Source organism: Oncorhynchus tshawytscha, linkage group LG16 (genome assembly GCF_018296145.1).
Source record: "Oncorhynchus tshawytscha isolate Ot180627B linkage group LG16, Otsh_v2.0, whole genome shotgun sequence".
NCBI classification, from domain to species: Eukaryota; Metazoa; Chordata; class Actinopteri; order Salmoniformes; family Salmonidae; genus Oncorhynchus; species Oncorhynchus tshawytscha.
In genome coordinates, this window is record NC_056444.1 from 56,770,515 (window position 1) to 56,788,688 (window position 18,174).

An 18,174-nucleotide genomic window follows, 5' to 3' on the forward strand; every position below is an offset into this window, starting at 1 on the left:
GGACTCCAATTTGTAGAAACATCAAGGATAATCAATGGAAACAGGATACACCTGAGCTCAATTTTGACTCTCATAGCAAAGGGTTTGAATACTTATGTAAATAAGGTATCATTTTTCTTATATACATTAGCAATAATCTCAACCTGTTTTCAGGGTGTCATTATGGGGTATTGTGTGTAGATTGAGGACATTTATCTAATACATTTTAGAATAAGGCTGTAAAGTAACAAAATGTGGAAATTGGGAGGGGGTCTGAATACTGTGGCGGTTTCAGCGGCATGATCTTTGCAAGGCAGGGTTTACACATAAACACATACCACCAGTCCACGTGAAGGGTTAACACGGTTTATTTTATCAGGTACCGGCAGAGTTTGTGATATACAAAACTCAAACAAGCAAAGTAAATACATCGTCACCAGTGGAAGGTCCTCCAATCTTGGTCTTTGGGGGTTCACTCCGTGTTGAAATCATCAGTTCCTTTATTCCGCTAAACCACCTTCTCCACTGTATGCTCAGTCTCTCCAATAGCCTTCTGTTCCTTCACCAGCTGGGGTCAAATAAAAAAAGGGCAAGAAAGCAAACCCAGGACGTGTTTAAGTAGAGGCCCTGATTGGTTTCACCTGTCTGCAGTTTAGTCTCTAAATACAACTGGAGACAGGTGTGTCTGTTCTGCTGCAGTCCGGAAGTTTCGCCTGAGCTGTCCATGGTCCTGCCTCTGGGGAATACTTCCCATTGCTGTCTATGGTCCTGGTAGCCAGAAAACACGGAAACCTCGCAGGCACATACTGTCCATCCACAACACAACCCCTGAAACCACTACAATAGACTCCAAATGCGTTACAGGACTATCTCTTTGATTGTTGTATAATTTCTTCTTGTGTCTACGTGCTCTTCTCCCTCACCTTCTCCCTTTTCTTGTGGAATTCAGTGCACAACACATCAGCCATCTGTGACCATGCGAAAAAACCTTTCCAAGCCAAACCTTCATATCATAACTGCTAACCTCTACACACAGCCTACATCGTTGTCACCATATTATAACGCCATAGTCAACATAGCTACTAGATCTAAAGTGTTAGTAAACCTGCTACAATCATGCAGTACTGTATACAGTCAGCAAATAGTTTAGCAGTTGCACTGGCAGGCTTCGGTGGCAATAAATGTAAAAAAACAAAATCTTACCTTGACTTGGAAGACTTCAAGTGTTGGATAGCTATAGGCAGCTAGCTAACATTGCATCCCTCTCTGTTTGAGCCAGGTGTTTGAGTAGGCTAAACTAGCTAGCTGCATTCACTAGCTAAGTAAGTGAAAGTGGAAATATGAAATATAACTAGTTCTCTCTTTCTTGCTACCACATTTTATGCACTGCAGTGCTAGCTAGCTATAGCTTATGCTTTCAGTACTAGATTAATTTTAGAATCCTTTGATTGGGTGGAGACATGTCAGTTCATGCTGCAAGAGCTCAAGATGGGTTGGTGGATGTTGTCATAATTACTGTGTAAGTCTATGGAAGGGGGTGAGAACTACAAGCCTTCTAGGTTTTGTGCTGAAGTCAATGCACCCAGAGGAGGATGGAAGCTAGCTGTCCTTCGGCTACAACATGGTGCTACCCTACAGACTGATGTTAGGGCTACTGTGGACTTTCATTGCAAAACAATATGTTTTAATCACTTATTTGGTGACATTAATATATTTAGTATAGTGTTATCTAAAAAAGGAACATTAAAAAAAAAATCTTAAATTCTTCAGAGCGGGACAGTCCTCCCCCAAGGAGCCTCTGCTGCTTAAATGTCATTTTAACGTTTGCAAAGTACCAATGTGCAAAATAGCCTGATGCCAGCTATTTGACCTGGGCATTAGAACATGATGTGTGTGTGTGTGTGTGTGTGTGTGTGTGTGTGAGACAGAAGCCCTATGCAGCAGTGGTGACATTTGACATGCTTCTCCGTCTATGGTTAAACAATGAATTTGTTAAAGGATATTTTTGTGCACTGCACAGTTAAAACTAATGCATCCTACACTGATATATTTAGTACAACGTCTCCATAGAGTATGGAATCTATAGCACACATAGACAGTGGATTCTTAAAGGCCCTAGGTTATCAGGCATGAAGATCCAAAGTGTCATGACGTTGGCCTGGGGGTAGGTTTATGACAGTCATAAATACCTCTTCCCCCTTTTTCCTCTCTCTACCCTACTGATGTGACATTTGAAAACCCCTTGGTTAACATAGAGATTCTGGGAACATCAGAAGGTGGGGGGAATTGAACTATATTCTGGTAATCCGACCAATTGAACATATGCAGTGGTACTTAATGAATATGATGTCAGTTCGGTTGTCATCTGAGACATTCTTATTAATGACAGGATGACATAAACTCTACAGTGGAAAGTCTGCACATTGTAGTTATCGGAGTCACATGGAATTGTTGTTCAATTTAAATGTTTGAATATAAAATTATTGGTGAAGAGATGAAATGTAATTTTAGCTTCCAAATGAGAGATTTGGGTTTTTATAAGGTTAGGGCTCTGCTCAGTCAGTGGCCCGCCCCTGTGAAGAGACATGGGTTATAAAACTTTTCAAACACACCCTTCTCGCTCCACTATATAAAGCCTTGACGAAAATGTAACCTCCTGTTCCAAGGATGTGAGGATGACGGTCCGATGTCAGAATGGTTCAGATAATAACTTCAGAACGAAGCCAACCTCGGCGCGAGCTTTGGTTGCGAATGGTGTGAACTTTGAACTCTTATTCACTACAGAAGTGATACATCCTAGCCGTTGAGTTAGCAACAGCAGCTGCAAACGTAGGCTAGGAAAGAACAGACAGAGTAACCCGTCTACCACACAACAATGTTAGTTACTACAACATATCCAATTTACCACCAGAGACATTCTTCAAAGGACTCGGTTGGGCAACACGGCCTTCCATTTACCACCAACCTACCGAGGCGCAGCTCAGAGAAAATATTTATTGCATTTTCCTTTTCCAAATGGGTGGTATGCATAAGATAGAATGCATAAGATACTTACTGTATTTACGATAGCACAGCTTCGCCCTTTGTTCCTCAGTTTTCCCGCTCTTTCACTCAAACCCAGACCCTTTTCTTTTGTGTAACCAGCTGTCATATCTGTTCCATCCACCAGGGACGTTTTCCTTTATGACATAATTTGTAATCAAGGTATAATTCATTCTGTGTATATGTAATTCTGTGTGATTTAGTTAGGTATTTAGTAAATAAATAATTAAACCCAATTTTGTATTACTGATTCAACTTGTTAGCCAGGGTTCGTGAAGATAACCAAGAATTCACAACTTAAGGTGACGATTACTATTGACTGCTATTGATGTAAAATATTACTAGGTCTTTAAGAGAAGATAACAGCTCTATAAATAATAAATAAATACATTATTTCGTGGTGCCCCGACTCTCTAGTTAATTACATTTACATGATTAGCTCAATCAGGTAATATTAATTACTGAGAAAGGATTTTATAGAATAGCATGTCATATCACTTAATCCAGCATAGCCAAAGACCCGACAAAAGCAAGATAGTGTTACTGTTATCCAGTTGGTTTTGAAATCAATCTCCTATTGTGCACCCCAATACATATCAGACGTGCTGTTGAGTTGTGTACCCAGTAAGTCCCTCAGGTTCTCAGGTTCCCAGGCACTGGCCTTTTAGTTACCTTTAGTTACTATGCCCTCCACGTCTGGAATAGCTTGCCAGAGCACCTGATGGGGGCCGAAACTGTGGACATATTTCAAAGAGATCTTAAAACACACCTTTTTAGCTTGGCTTTTCATTAGGGTGCTTTTTTGAGTCTTACATTTTTTATTGTTATTCTTTTGTTTTTATCCTGTTATGTTTATCCTGTAGTAAATACACTACTTGGTCAAAAGTATGTGGACCCCCGTTTCTGGTTGGTAGGTGATCAAATACTTATGTCATGCAATAAAATGCAAATTAATTACTTAAAAATAATACAATGTGATTTTTTAAAAATGTTTGTTTTAGATTCCGTCTCTCACAGTTGAGGTGTACCTATGATAAAAATTACAGACCTCTACATGCTTTTTTAACACCAGGAAATCAGCTCCAAGTGATTTTAATTTGGGACATCTGTTCCCAATTATTTCCATGCATAATAGAGAGACACGTGATCATACCCCAATATAAGCAAGGTTTGAAATGATTATGTTTTAGTCAAATATCTCTGTTTGGGCTTCTTGTAGTCAACTTGCAGTCTACAAATGATTTGTAATTATGTTCCGATCATCCACTCAATAAAAAAATCTTAGTCTAGTTGATGATCCCTGTTCTACGGCTTAGCATGAGGTATTCTAACTTGGGTGAGCATTACCTCGAGATTGACTTAATTTTAGAGATTGCGCACCAGCTGTTGTTAACAAAGAGACACACCTCCCCCAGGGAGCCTTTCTGTCCTGCTGGTGCATAGAAAACCAACTAGATGTATATTATCCATGTCCTTGTTCAGCCACGACTCTGAGAAATATAGGATAATACAGTTCTCCAGTGATGAGTTATTTTGCCAATAGAATGGAGGGAAAAGGTGGTTTATTTACTCGCCAACGTAGTTTTGTCAGGGTGCCTGCAAGTCGGCCTCTCTAACACAGTACCTTCCTTTCCTGAGTCTCAGGGATTAGGGCCTTGTCCGGGGTGAGCAGATTATCCTGCACTGCCAACTTGTTGAAGTAGAAATCATCATACAAATCGAGGTTAGTGATCGCTGTTCTGATGTCCAGAAGCTCTTTTCGGTCAGAAGAAAAGATGGCGGAAACCTCAGGTACAAAAAAAGTTCAGATCAGTGCAAAAATACTCACAAAATAGCAGAATTGATCAGGAGCCTGTAAAATGGCAGCTATCCATTGCAGCGCCATTATCATCTATAGAGATTTACCATACAAATAAATGATTACCATTATGTTGTTAGATCGGTAAAAACAAAGTCAAATTTATTGTATAATTGATTCATTAATGCATACAATGCTGTCTCTGAAGAATTTTGACTCGAAGAAAATGTAATATAATGATACAGGAGATGCCAAACAATTGAACAGAGCAGTAGCTGAGTTTATCTGTCTGCATCAAGTGCCATTCTGTGACTTTGGCTAATATGCCTTTTTTGTTTATGCCGCCGTGGTGTTGTTTTGGTATAGAGTATTGTGACACTAAACCTGGTACCGGCATCGAAGTCAAAATTCTGGTATCGTGACAACACTAACACAATCTGCTGATCTATGACACAATCAGTAGCCTATTAGATACAATTACCCCCTGGCTGAATTATTATTATTTTATCAAATCGGAGTCAATTGAATTGCGTTGTATTTGTATGGAATAAACCAAAATGGCTCTTCTTGTGTGTCACAGTCGCCCAGAGTGAGGCCCAGGCAGGAGCCGACTGCTGCTGACCACGGCACCATGATGGAGGGGGGCATGCAGCTGCTGAACCGTGACGGCCACAGCATCTCGCACAACTCCAAGCGCCACTACCACGACTCGTTTGTGTCCATGAACAGGATGCGCCAGCGTGGCCTGCTCTGCGACATCGTGCTGCACGTCTCCAACAAGGAGATCAAGGCGCACAAGGTGGTGCTGGCCTCCTGCAGTCCCTACTTCCATGCCATGTTTACAAGTAAGTATCCCTCCGCGGAGTTCGCTCTCCCTGCTACTGAGACTGCTCTTCCGTTCCTCCACACCTTCACAAGTGTTCACCCCTCGTGTTAGTCACCCCCTTTTAGCCACCGTCTTACTCTCTTTACCCTAGCTGTCTCTCTTCCACGCCTCATTACACTATTGAAGCTTGCACGATTCTCCATTGCTACGGAATATAAACAAATTGGATGTGTTTAAATTATTAGAACCATGAACAAAGTGGTGTGTGACATGTTTTTGGCGATTCTTGGTTGATGCTTAAATGAATTGTGCTTTGAACTGTGCTACATTTCGCTCAATGTGTGAGTGGCATCTCACCTTGTGAGCAACACCTCATTTGTTTGCTCTTACTTCCTCACCAGTGACCACTTCCTTCCTCCTCCCTGTTTGTGTGCGTTCTCTTTCCTGTTGGGGTCATAGGTCACCAGGTGAGGTGTGTGTCCAAGTTTTCCTCCTCCATCCTGCAGCTCAGACTAGAGCTTTGTGAGGGTATGTCCCTGGAGAGAGAGGCGTTAAGACTTCCCACTAGGCTTCTTTTCAACTGACCATGCTTTAAACCTAGGCCTATACAAATCTGCTGATATAGCCGACAAATCTAATCAATATAAACAAAACGCTGGTGTGCCTGTGCGTGCGTGATGGCTCTTTTTGATCTTTTGGCACAATTGAACTCCCTTCCATGCTGCTGTGATCATGCTTCTTCACCAGCGTTTGGCTTAGTGCAAGCGCTGCATAGATCCAGGGATCAGAATTACACAAATATTGTCTGACAGTCAAAACAATTGATCACACAGACTGCTACAAATGAGTGCTATGCAGTGACTGCCCTATAAGAATGTGTCTTATGGGAGATAGAAGTGCTCTATGTGAGATATACTGTATGTGACAATTAGAGTATACCATGTTAAACACACACACCACACTCTCTCTTTTCTTTTCAGTTAAATGTACGTAGAGATGAGTGTTGTATTGGATTGTCCGCACAGACACAGGCACATGTATTGCAGACTTTATTAAGTGGAAAACTCTGTCTGCCTCTGGTCATACAGATGAGATGTCGGAGAGTCGTCAGACCCACGTGACCCTGCATGACATTGACCCCCAGGCGTTGGAACAGCTGGTTCAGTATGCCTACACGGCAGAAATCGTGGTGGGGGAGGGCAACGTGCAGGTAGGGAGAAAAGTATCTAAAATAACACCCTATTCCCTATAGAGTGCACTACTTATGTGCATTGCATAGTACTCTGGTGAAAAGTAGTATGTAGGGAAGACTGCCATTTGTGACGTAGCCCTAATGTACCATCATTATTCTAAATGGTAGTCTTGAACATTTTTTTTTTAAGCGTATCTTTTTCTCTGACCGCTGGTACCTAGCGAAGGGTTAGCGTCAGAGTTACTCAAGTTTGTGGGAAGGCACAAAATCGGTCAGGGTTTAAGATGTATTTGACTCTTGTTGTAATATCTTTGTCTTCTTAGCTCTGAAATCATTTTGCGCTAAATAATTGCCCTTCAAAACCTTTTAAAGTATTCCACAATAAGATACTGGTACTTACAGTGCATTCAGATGCATACTCCTTGACTTTTTCCACATTTTGTGACAGCATTATTCTAAAATTGATTAAATTGTTTTTTTCCCCGCTCATTAATCTACACACAATAGATGGCAAATCAAATACAGGGTTTTAGAAATGTTTGCTAATTTATTTTAAAATAAAAAACTGAAATATCACATTTCTATAAGTATTTAGACCCTTTGCTCAGTACTTAATTGAAGCAACTTTGGCAGCGATTGCGGCCTCGAGTCTTCTTGGGTATGACGCTACAAGCTTGGCACGCCTGTATTTGGGGAGTTTCTCCTATTCTTCTCTGCAGATCCTCTCAAGCTCTGTCAGGTTGGATGGGGAGCTTCGCTGCACAGCTATTTTCATGTCTCTCCGCTGATGTTCGATTAGGTTCAAGTCTTGGCTCTGGCTGGGCCACTCAAGGACATTGAGACTTGTCCCGAAGCCACTCCTGCATTGTCTTGGCTGTGTGTTTAGGGTTGTTGTCCTGTTGGAAGATGAACCTTCACCCCAGTCTGAGGTCCTGAGCACTCTGGAGCAGGTTTTCATCAAGGATCTCTCTGTACTTTGCTCTGTTCATCTTTCCCTCGATCCAGTCCCTGCCGCTGAAAAACTTCCCCATAGCATGATGCTGCCACCACCATACTTCACTATAGGGATGGTGCCTGGTTTCATCCAGACCTGATGCTTGGCATTTTGGCCAAAGAGTTCAATCCTGGTTTCATCAGACCAGAGAATCTTGTTTCTCATGGTCTGAGAGTCCTTTTAGGTGCCTTTTGGCAAACTCCAAGCGGGCTGTCATGTGCCTTTTACTGAGGAGCGGCTTCCGTCTGGCCACTCTACCATAAAGGCCTGATTGGTGGAGTGCAGCAGAGATGGTTGTCCTTCAGGAATGTTCTCCCATCTCCACAGAGGAACTCTGGAGCCCTTCTCCCCTGATTGCTCCGTTTGGCCGGGCGGCCAGCTCTAGGAAGAGTCTTGGTGATTCCAAACTTCTTCCATGGAGGCCACTGTGGGGACCTTCAAAGCTGCAGAAATGTATGTGTACCATTCCCTAGATCTATGCGTCAACACAGTCCTGTCTCAGAGCTTAATGGACAATTCCTTGAACCTCATGGCTTGGTTTTTGCTCTGACATGCACTGTCAACTGTGGGACCTTATATAGATAGGTGTGTGCCTTTCCAAATCATGTCCAATCAATTGAATATACCACAGGTGGACTCCAATGAAGCTGTAGAAACATCTCAAGGATGATCAATGAAAACAGGATGCACAAGGAGCTCAATTTCAAGTCTCATAGCAAAGGGTCTGAGGCTTTTGTTTTCTATTTTCAATACATTTGCAAACATTTCTAAAAACTTGTTTTCGCTTTGGCATATTGGGATATTGTGTTTACATCGATGAGGATTTTTTTATTCAATCCATTTTAGAACTAAGACTGTAACGTAACAAAATGTTTAAAAGGTCAATGTGTCTGACTACTTCCCGAATGCACTGTACATGACTTCGTAAAAGTATTTATGTTCCTTTTATACCCTTTTTATACCCTTTTATACCCTTTTATATATACAGTTGAAGTTGGAAGTTTACATACACTTAGGTTGGAGTCATTAAAACTCGTTTTTCAACCACTCCACAAATTTCTTGTTAACAAACTATAGTTTTGGCAAGTTGGTTCGGACATCTACCTGGTGCATGACACAAGTCATTCTTCCAACAATTGTTTACAGACAGATCATTTCACTTATAATTGACTGTATCACAATTCCAGTGGTTCAAAAGTTTACATGCACTAAGTTGACTGTGCCTTTAAACAGCTTGGAACATTCTAGAACATGATGTCATGGCTTTAGTGTCAATTGGAGGTGTACCTGTGGATGTATTTCAAGGCCTACCTTCAAACTCAGTGTTTCTTTGCTTGACATCATGGTAAAATCAAAAGAAATCAGCCAAGACCTCAATTTTCTTTGTAGACCTCCACAAGTCTGATTCATACTTGGGAGCAATTTCCAAATGTCTGAAGGTACCACGTTCATCTGTACAAACAATAGTACGCAAGTATAGACACCATGGGACCACGCAGTAAAATAGATGGCATCATGAGACCGGAAAATGATGTGGATATATTGAAGCAACATTTAAAGACATCAGTCAGGAAGTTAAATTTTGGTCACAAATGGGTCTTCAAAATGGATAATGAACCCAAGCATACTTCCAAAGTTATGGCAAAAAGGCTTAAGGACAACAAAGTCAAGGTATTGAAGTGGCCATCACAAAGCCCTGACCTCAATCCTATAGAAAATTTGTGGGCAGAAATGAAAAAGCGTGTGCGAGCAAGGAGGCCACTAAATCTGACTCAGTTACACCAGCTCTGTCAGGAGGAATGGGCCAATATTCACTCAACTTGTGGAAGGCTACCTGAAATGTTTGACCCAAGTTAAACCATTTTAAGGCAATGCTGCCAAATACTAATTAAGTATATGTAAACTTCTGACCCACTGGGAATATGGTGAAAGAAATAAAAGCTGAAATAAAAAATTCTCTCTACTATTATTCTGACATTTCACATTCTGAAAATAAAGTGGTGATCTTAACTGACCTAAACTGGGGATTTTTTCCTAGGATTAAAGGTCAAGAATTGTGAAACACCTTAGCCAAATAGATTTAAACTCCGTTTATGTAAACTTCCGACTTCAACTGTAGTACCGTCAAATCCCATCCCATCTGTCACATCCTTTCCCATCTCACCATAAACCTACCCTGTACTGTACATTCCTATACCATTCCTCACATCCTATCCCATATAATTCTGCCACATTCTACATATTGTTTTATATCACTCCATCTGCTTCCAGACATTGCTTCCAGCGGCCAGCCTGCTGCAGCTCAACGGGGTGAGGGACGCCTGCTGTAAGTTCCTCCTCAGCCAGCTTGACCCTTCCAACTGCCTGGGCATCCGCAGCTTTGCCGACACGCACTCCTGCAGCGACCTGCTCAAGTCGGCGCACAAGTACGTCCTGCAGCACTTTGTGGAGGTGTCCAAGACTGAGGAGTTCATGCTGCTGCCGCTAAAGCAGGTAGGGGCCAGAAAGAGTCCTGAAATAGCATGTTATATGCTTTTCCGCACAGAACGACTTGATGTTGCATTTGGTGGCAGCGTTGGGATCTCCTTTAGCTAATGAGTTGCATTGGAATTGTTGAAAGCTATCAGGGCACTTTTGGTGCACTTTGACTTGTGCACTGATGTTGGGAGTCTGCAAGCTGTAGTAGACACACTAGGAAAATAGCTCTGGTGAGTGCTGTCCACTTCTCTGGTAGTTAGTATTTCAAATGGTGAATTGAAAGACACACTGAGATAGGTTAGCTTAGCATTAGTCTCCGACTCTCCCTCTCTGACACTCTCTCTCACCCCTTTTCCGGCAAAAAGAGGAGGACATCTGGTCGTGTTCTAACCTTTCCTCAACCCCCTCAAGGGCCTTCAAAGAGCAAGCAGCAAAGACAAGTGCGTAGTTCCCTTTCAACACTCACTAGACAGAAATCCTCAGCTCCTTGTCAATCAATGTCTCTTGTAGTTTAACTCATTGTGATCTCCACCTCCCTGACCCGGACTAGTTTTATGTCACGTCAACTCAGTGTCTGGACTTGTCCAATGACAGCCTTGTTGGGGGTCATACCCTCAAAATGGTAATCAGGCAGAGAACCTCTAAAGATGGGCGCGTTCCAGACCAACTACATTGCAGACGTTGCTCGCTACCAATGGTTGCTTGTCATGTCATCGACTGCGCAGTCGTGCATCTCATTGCTATATCATGCGATGTGGTTAGCTAGTTAGGCATTGTGAGATCTGGCATGCGTTTGCAATGTAGTCAGCCTGGAACACAGCCATGGTGTATGTGTTGTTACAAGATGCCAGGAGACCATTAGAAGTGAATGGGACAGTTAGCAACCTAGCATCATGTGGAAAGAAGAGAACACTCCATGGATCCTTTGGGAAGATTTGAGGTGTTGAAGTCAATAGTCTGTGTTAGGGTCTGAGTTGGTCTTAGAGGCATACCTAGGTGTGTTTATTAGTGAAAATAAGTTTAGAGAGATGGTGTCAGACATGACAGGTTAGGCTAGGGATCATCAACAAAGATTCAGCCATGGGCCGTTTAAATTAATAATAATTTAAAAATATATATATATATATATATTGAGTGGATGATCAGAGGCCCGGAACATAATTACAAATAATATGTAGACTGCAAATCGATTGCAAGAAGCCCAGATACTGTATAACATTTAACTAAAATGTTGTCTTTTCAAACCTTGTTTACATTTGTATACAATCACATACAGTGAGCTCCAAAAGTATTGGGGCAGTGACACTTTTTTGTTTGCTTTGGCTCTGTACTCCAGCACCTTTGGATTTTAAATGATTCAATGACTATGAGGTTAAAGACTGTCAGCTTTAATTTGAGGGCATTTTCATCCATTTTCATCCCACAAATGCTGACCGCCCCTATTATTGTAATGGTTTGAGGTTAGCATGTCTTGGGGGTTTGACATGAAATGCTAACCTCCCCTGTTATTGTAATGGTTTGAGGTTAGCATGTCTTGGGGGTTTGACATGAAATGCTAACCTCCCCTGTTATTGTAATGGTGAGAGGTTAGCATGTCTTGGGGGTTTGATATGAAATGCTAACCTCCCCTGTTATTGTAATGGTGAGAGGTTAGCATGTCTTGGGGGTTTGATATTTGTGTGTCTAACTTCCTCACTCATATTTATGCGCGATTCATTCAGTACTATCCGTAATCATGGTAGCATCCTCATTAGTAGAAGTGTTTAGAAACATATTATGTTCTTGTTTTAAGTGACTCCAAAATGAATGTGTTATTTGTTGAATGGTAAATAATGTTATTTACCATTCATTTCTATAAGGCACAAAATAATCTGAAATGCAACAAAAAGGAACAGCAAATGCAGCCAACAAGTTTTTAGAGTCACAAGCTTGATGTAATCCTTGCGTGCTAGGAATATGGGACCCAATACTAAACTTTTGACTACTTTAATACACATAATTGAATTTGTCCCAGTACTTTTGGTCCCCTAAAATAGGGGAGGGAGACTATTTACAAAAAGTACTGTCATTTCGGTTCACCTGATTTGGATGAAAGTCATTGTATCCTTTCAAGTCCTGGAGTACAGAGCCAAAAGGACGACAACACGTTTCACTGTTCACTGAGCTCACTGTATCTCTCTCTATTATGCGTAACTATACTTTGGAACAGATTCCCAAAATTAAAATCTCTTGGAGTTGATTTGCTGGTGTTTTTAGAGTATTTTATGTCCAACAATGTTTTTTCTTTTGAATTATTATTCTAATATTTTTTGCTCAGAAAACTTGGGGGGACAAATAGTCACCTGGGCCACCAGTTGGGGAAACACCAGGTTAGGATATGTGACAGCTGTGACAGCACTAGCTGTTAGGCGGGGGCTATAAAATGTTTTTCTCCCTGACCAGAACACCACACTATCCTCTTTCATTCACTTGTCTTGAGTGAGCTGATCAGAACTCTACACTACACTCTTTCATTCCCTACCATCTTAATGTTACTCACCTGTCTCTATTGGGAGTGCACCAAGAGACGACAACCCCTCACAGCTTATGCTTGGGAAATGAATGACCTGAACTTAACAAAATCAAACAGTTTTGATAGGGTAGCCACTAACTACGAGAGCGACGACGTCACTTTTACCTCCTCACCTCAAACAAACCAATCCCGATATGAATAGGGTGGATCCACTCCATGAGTTGGAACACAGCACGTCTCTCCCAGATTGTCAAGTCTCAGAACCGCGCCATTGTGACATTTTATTGGACACAGTCCATTAGCCAAGAGTAAAATGGCTAGGGGACGTCTGAAACAGAGCTGCGGGGTAGCCAGCTGTGGTGCTTCTCTCTCGTTCCCCTCTCACGCTCTCGATCTCTTTAGTTTCATTGCCTTTCTCTCTTTTCGTTCTCTTTTTATTCCTCTCTGCAGCTGTCGTGTGCCCGTCACCGAGCTCTGCAAGCAGGGTAGGATTTATTAACCAACTGCTCTGAGCATCTTTGAGCTCACAGAGCTGTGAAACTCGTGATTTCCTCCTTTTAGACGAGGGGACTGGCAACTGTTCTGACTGGATCTCCTGGTCATATTCTACTACACATTGTCATCATGACTGATGTACACAGACATTTGTTGTGTAGCTACTGTCTTTTGCTATTTCTCTCACACACTTGTGACAGGTACACTTCACATGTCAGACAGGCACACACACACACACACATTGTGTCAGTATATGCCACAGTAGCCTATGTGTTATGTTGAGGGGGATACAGGGCAATAATACTACTAAAGGAACGGGGGGTGTTCATTTTGTGCTATGCTGTACTGTGCTCGACTGCTGTGGGGATTGTAGTTCCTGTGGATTAGCCAATGCTCTTCCTCTGAGGCTGCTGCTATTCGACTGATCTCAGCAGCAGCTGGCCACTACGGCCGAGCCCCAGTCTAGGAACAGTGCTAGCCTCTCTGCAATACACACGCACTGAAGCGTACACCCGCGCACTTCATAGTCACGATCTAATATAGCAGGACACACCCTTACCCATAGCTACAGTTATATGGGTACAGAAACGTTATGAACTCCTACTGTAGGCTAGATACACCACCACATTGTCTGTCGCTGTGGTGCTGGGATTATGATTCATAGCCATTTTCATCATGACAATTTGCACATATACATGCACATATTTACCTCGGCTCATTCTAAAAATAGTTCGGAGTGAAATTGACCTTTTTTCAAGTAATTCCAAAATGAACATGCCAAGGTAAATGTGAATGAATTATTGTTTTATTTTTGTGTCATGCAAACTGTTGTGGCCCACATGTGATGAGTGTGTCCCTCTCTCTCTCTCCCCCTCTTTCTGTTAAGGTATTAGACCTGATCTCCAGTGACAACCTGAACGTACCGTCAGAAGAGGAGGTATACCGGGCCGTGCTGAGCTGGGTCAAACACGACATAGATGGGCGCAGGCAGCACGTACCCTGGGTAAGATTTAGACGTGCAGCTGTGTGGTTAAGTTGGTGAACCCTGGCGCTTACAACGTCAGGATTGTGGGTGTCCATTCCTGCTGAGGCCACCGTACCAAGATGTATACGCGTACTACTACAAGTCGCTTTGGATAAAAGCGTCTGCCCCTTCCCCTTCCCACTCTAGCTGATGAAGTGCGTGCGTCTGCCCCTGCTGCGGAGGGATTTCCTCATGAGCAACGTGGACACGGAGCTGCTGGTGCGCCACCACTCTGAGTGCAAGGACCTGCTCATCGAGGCCCTCAAGTACCATCTTATGCCCGAACAGAGGGGTGTGCTGAGTAACAGCCGTACCCGGCCGCGCCGCTGCGAGGGCGCCAGCCCCGTGCTCTTCGCCGTCGGTCAGTGTGCCCCCGAGGTTACCCACCAGGGTACATACACTCACTCACTCACTCACTCACTCACTCACTCACTCACTCACTCACTCACTCACTCACTCACTCACTCACTCTCTCACACACACACACACACACACACACACAGTGCCTTCAGAAAGTATTCATACCCGTTGACGTAGTCCACATTTTGTTACAGCTGGAATTCATAATAGATGAAATATATTTTTTCTCACAAATTGAAAACAACATGTTTTTAGAAATTTTAGCAAATGTATTGAAAATGAATGACAAATATCTAATTTACATAAGTATTCACACCCCTGAGTCAATGAATGTTAGAATCACCTTTGGCAGCGATGACAGCTGTGAGTCTTTCTGGGTAAGTCTTTTAGAGCTTTGCACACCTGGATTGTACAATATTTGCCCATTTATTATTTTTAATTCTTCAATGTCTGTCAAGTTGGTTGTTGATCATTGCTAGGCAGCCATTTAAGTCAAAACTAACTAGGCCACTCCGGAGCATTCAATGTCATCTTGGTAAGCAACTCCAGTGAATATTTATGTGTTTTAGGTTATTGTCCTGTTGGAAGGTGAATTAATCTCCCAGTGTCTGGTGGAAAGTAGATTGAACCAGGCTTTCCTCAAGGATATTGCCTTTGTTTAGCTTTAATCTTTTTCTTTTTATCCCAAAAATCTCACTACTGTTGATAAGCATTCCCATAACATGTTGCAGCCACCACCATTTTTTAAAATATAAATAGTGGTACTCAGTGATGTGTTGTGTTGAATTTGCCCCAAACATAATGTTTTGTATTCGGAACATAAAGTTAATTTCTTTGCCACATTTTTTGAAGTTTTACTTCAGTGCTTTATTGCAAACAGGATGCATGTTTTGGAATATTTGTATTCTGTACAGGCTTCCTTCTTTTCTCTCTGTTATGTATTGTGGAGTAATTACAATGTTTCCCTATCACAGCCATTAAACTGTAACTGTTCTAGTCATCATTTGCCTCATGGTGACATCCCTGAGCAGTTTCCTTCCTCTCTGGCAACTTAGTTAGGAAGGGCACCTGTATCTTTGTAGTGACTGAGTTTATTGATACACAATCCAAAGTGTAATTAATAACTGCACCATGTTCAAAGGGATATTCAATGTCTGCTTTTTTTTAAATCTACCTATACGTGCCCTTATTTGTGAACCATTGGAAAACCTCCCTGATCTTTGTGTTTGAATCTGTTTGAAATTCACTGCTCGACTGAGGAACCATTGTATGTGTGGGGTACAGATATGAGGTAGTCATTTCCAAATTCATGTTAAACACTATTATTGCAAACAGAGTGAGTCCATGCAACTCATTATATGACTTGCTAAGCACATTTTTATTCCTGAACTTATTTAGGCTTGCCATAACAAAGGGGTTGAATATTTATTGACTCAAGACATTTAAGCTTTTCATTTTTTATACATTTCAAAACATGTGTAAAAACATAATTACACCTTGACATTATGTGGTATTATGTGTAGGCCAGTGACATTATGGGGTATTGTGTGTAGGCCAGTGACATTATGGGGTATTGTGTGTAGGCCAGTGACATTATGGGGTATTGTGTGTAGGCCAGTGACATAATGGGGTATTGTGTGTAGGCCAGTGACATAATGGGGTATTGTGTGTAGGCCAGTGACATAATGGGGTATTGTGTGTAGGCCAGTGACATTATGGGGTATTGTGTGTAGGCCAGTGACATTATGGGGTATTGTGTGTAGACCAGTGACATTATGGGGTATTGTGTGTAGGCCAGTGACATTATGGGGTATTGTGTGTGTAGGCCAGTGACATTATGGGGTATTGTGTGTAGGCCAGTGACATTATGGGGTATTGTGTGTAAATCAATAACATTATTGGGTATTGTGTGTAGATCAGTAACATTATGGTGTATTGTGTGTAGATCAGTGACACAAATTCTCAATGTAATACATTCAGGCTGTAACACAACAAAATGTTGAAAAAGTCAAGAGGTGTGAATACCTTCTGAAGGCACCATACATACATCCATACATACATACATACATACATACATACATACATACATACATGCATACATGCATGCATGCATGCATACATATTATACAAGCCCAACAAATACACATTCTTTAATTTCTGAATCTGTAGAGTGCCATTAGGAAACAGGGATCCTGAATTTGGCCCTTGGTTAAAAGCTAACTTGTTCACAGATACATAAAACATTACATTTTCAAACATTACATTTGAAATAGATTGGATGCAGCAATTATTCTAAAGAAGTTTGGCGCTTACCATGTCTAGAAATATTAGTGTATTTTTTTAGGGCTTTGAACCTGTAAAAAGACAAATGTTGGCCACTGTGTTCTAATACCCATATATCTATAGATACTTTTGGTCATGTAGTGTATGTGGACACCTGCTCGTCAAACATTGCATGCAACAGAGGACAGACAATTTCAGCACTCGGCGGGCCTGTTCTATGAGCTTGTGTGGCCTACCACTTCACGGCTGAGCCGTTGTTGTTTCTAGACATTTCCAATTCACAATAACATCAATTACAGTTTACCGGGGCAGCTCTAGCACGGCAGAAATTTGACAAACTGACTTGCTGGAAAGGTAGCATCCTATGACGGTGCCACATTAAAAGTCACTGAGCTCTTCAGTAAGGCCATTCTACTCCCAATGGAGATTGCATGGCTGTTTGCTTGATTTTATACACCTGTCCGCAACGGGTGTGGCTGAAATAGCCGAATCCATTCATTTGAACGGGTGTCCATATACTTTTTTTAAATATATAGTGTATTTAAATGGCTGCTTCAGATATTTAGATGACGTTGTTTTTGTCTTGTGTTTTGCCCAGGTGGCGGCAGTCTGTTTGCTATCCACGGTGACTGCGAGGCCTACGACACGCGGACTGACCGATGGCACATGGTGGCATCCATGTCCACTCGGCGGGCACGTGTGGGCGTGGCGGCCATTGGCAACAAGCTGTACGCTGTGGGAGGGTAATAAATGACCTCGTCAGACCATTCTTTTACCTCCATATGGTTTGGATTCGGGTATCATCGAAGCCATAACTAATGTCGTGCTAGCTAGCACAACATTAGTTATGGCTTCGATATGAAACCATCCGATATGGCTTCGATATGGAGCCATCCTCAACACTGGAAGAGTACACTCGTGTTAATTATGCTAGATAGCTCGGTTAAGTTTACGTTAACACTTTACATGACTCCCAGTGTCCTAACACGTTATGCCATGGTCATAACCATGTCATAATGTCATAACAGCTGACATAACTTGTCATAACCTGTCATATGGTCATAACACTGTCATGACCCATGTATTTCTATCTGTTGTGACATATATTGTGTTATTTTATGGCTGATTATGACACCTACATAAGTGTCAAAACCCACATTTTTTTTCAAATTCATTTTTTCCTGCCAAGAA

The 18,174-nt window shown here is 41.9% G+C and overlaps 1 protein-coding gene across 3 annotated transcripts in view; it reads left to right on the plus strand.

The window, feature by feature from the left end:
* The window catches only part of klhl17 (kelch-like family member 17), a 32,252-nt gene that overhangs the window by 2,234 nt on the left and 11,844 nt on the right, over positions 1-18,174 (plus strand). Inside the window, exons 2-8 of one of the 3 annotated variants that reach the window (XM_042299402.1) lie at positions 4,666-4,744; positions 5,400-5,664; positions 6,734-6,855; positions 10,103-10,324; positions 14,203-14,319; positions 14,488-14,731; positions 17,582-17,726. In XM_042299402.1, coding sequence (XP_042155336.1) covers positions 5,451-5,664; positions 6,734-6,855; positions 10,103-10,324; positions 14,203-14,319; positions 14,488-14,731; positions 17,582-17,726 — 1,064 coding nt within the window. In that variant the 5' untranslated portion in view covers positions 4,666-4,744; positions 5,400-5,450. The remainder of the gene's footprint in view (positions 1-4,665; positions 4,745-5,399; positions 5,665-6,733; positions 6,856-10,102; positions 10,325-14,202; positions 14,320-14,487; positions 14,732-17,581; positions 17,727-18,174) is intronic. The other 2 variants (XM_042299401.1, XM_042299403.1) reach the window with 2 other exon arrangements.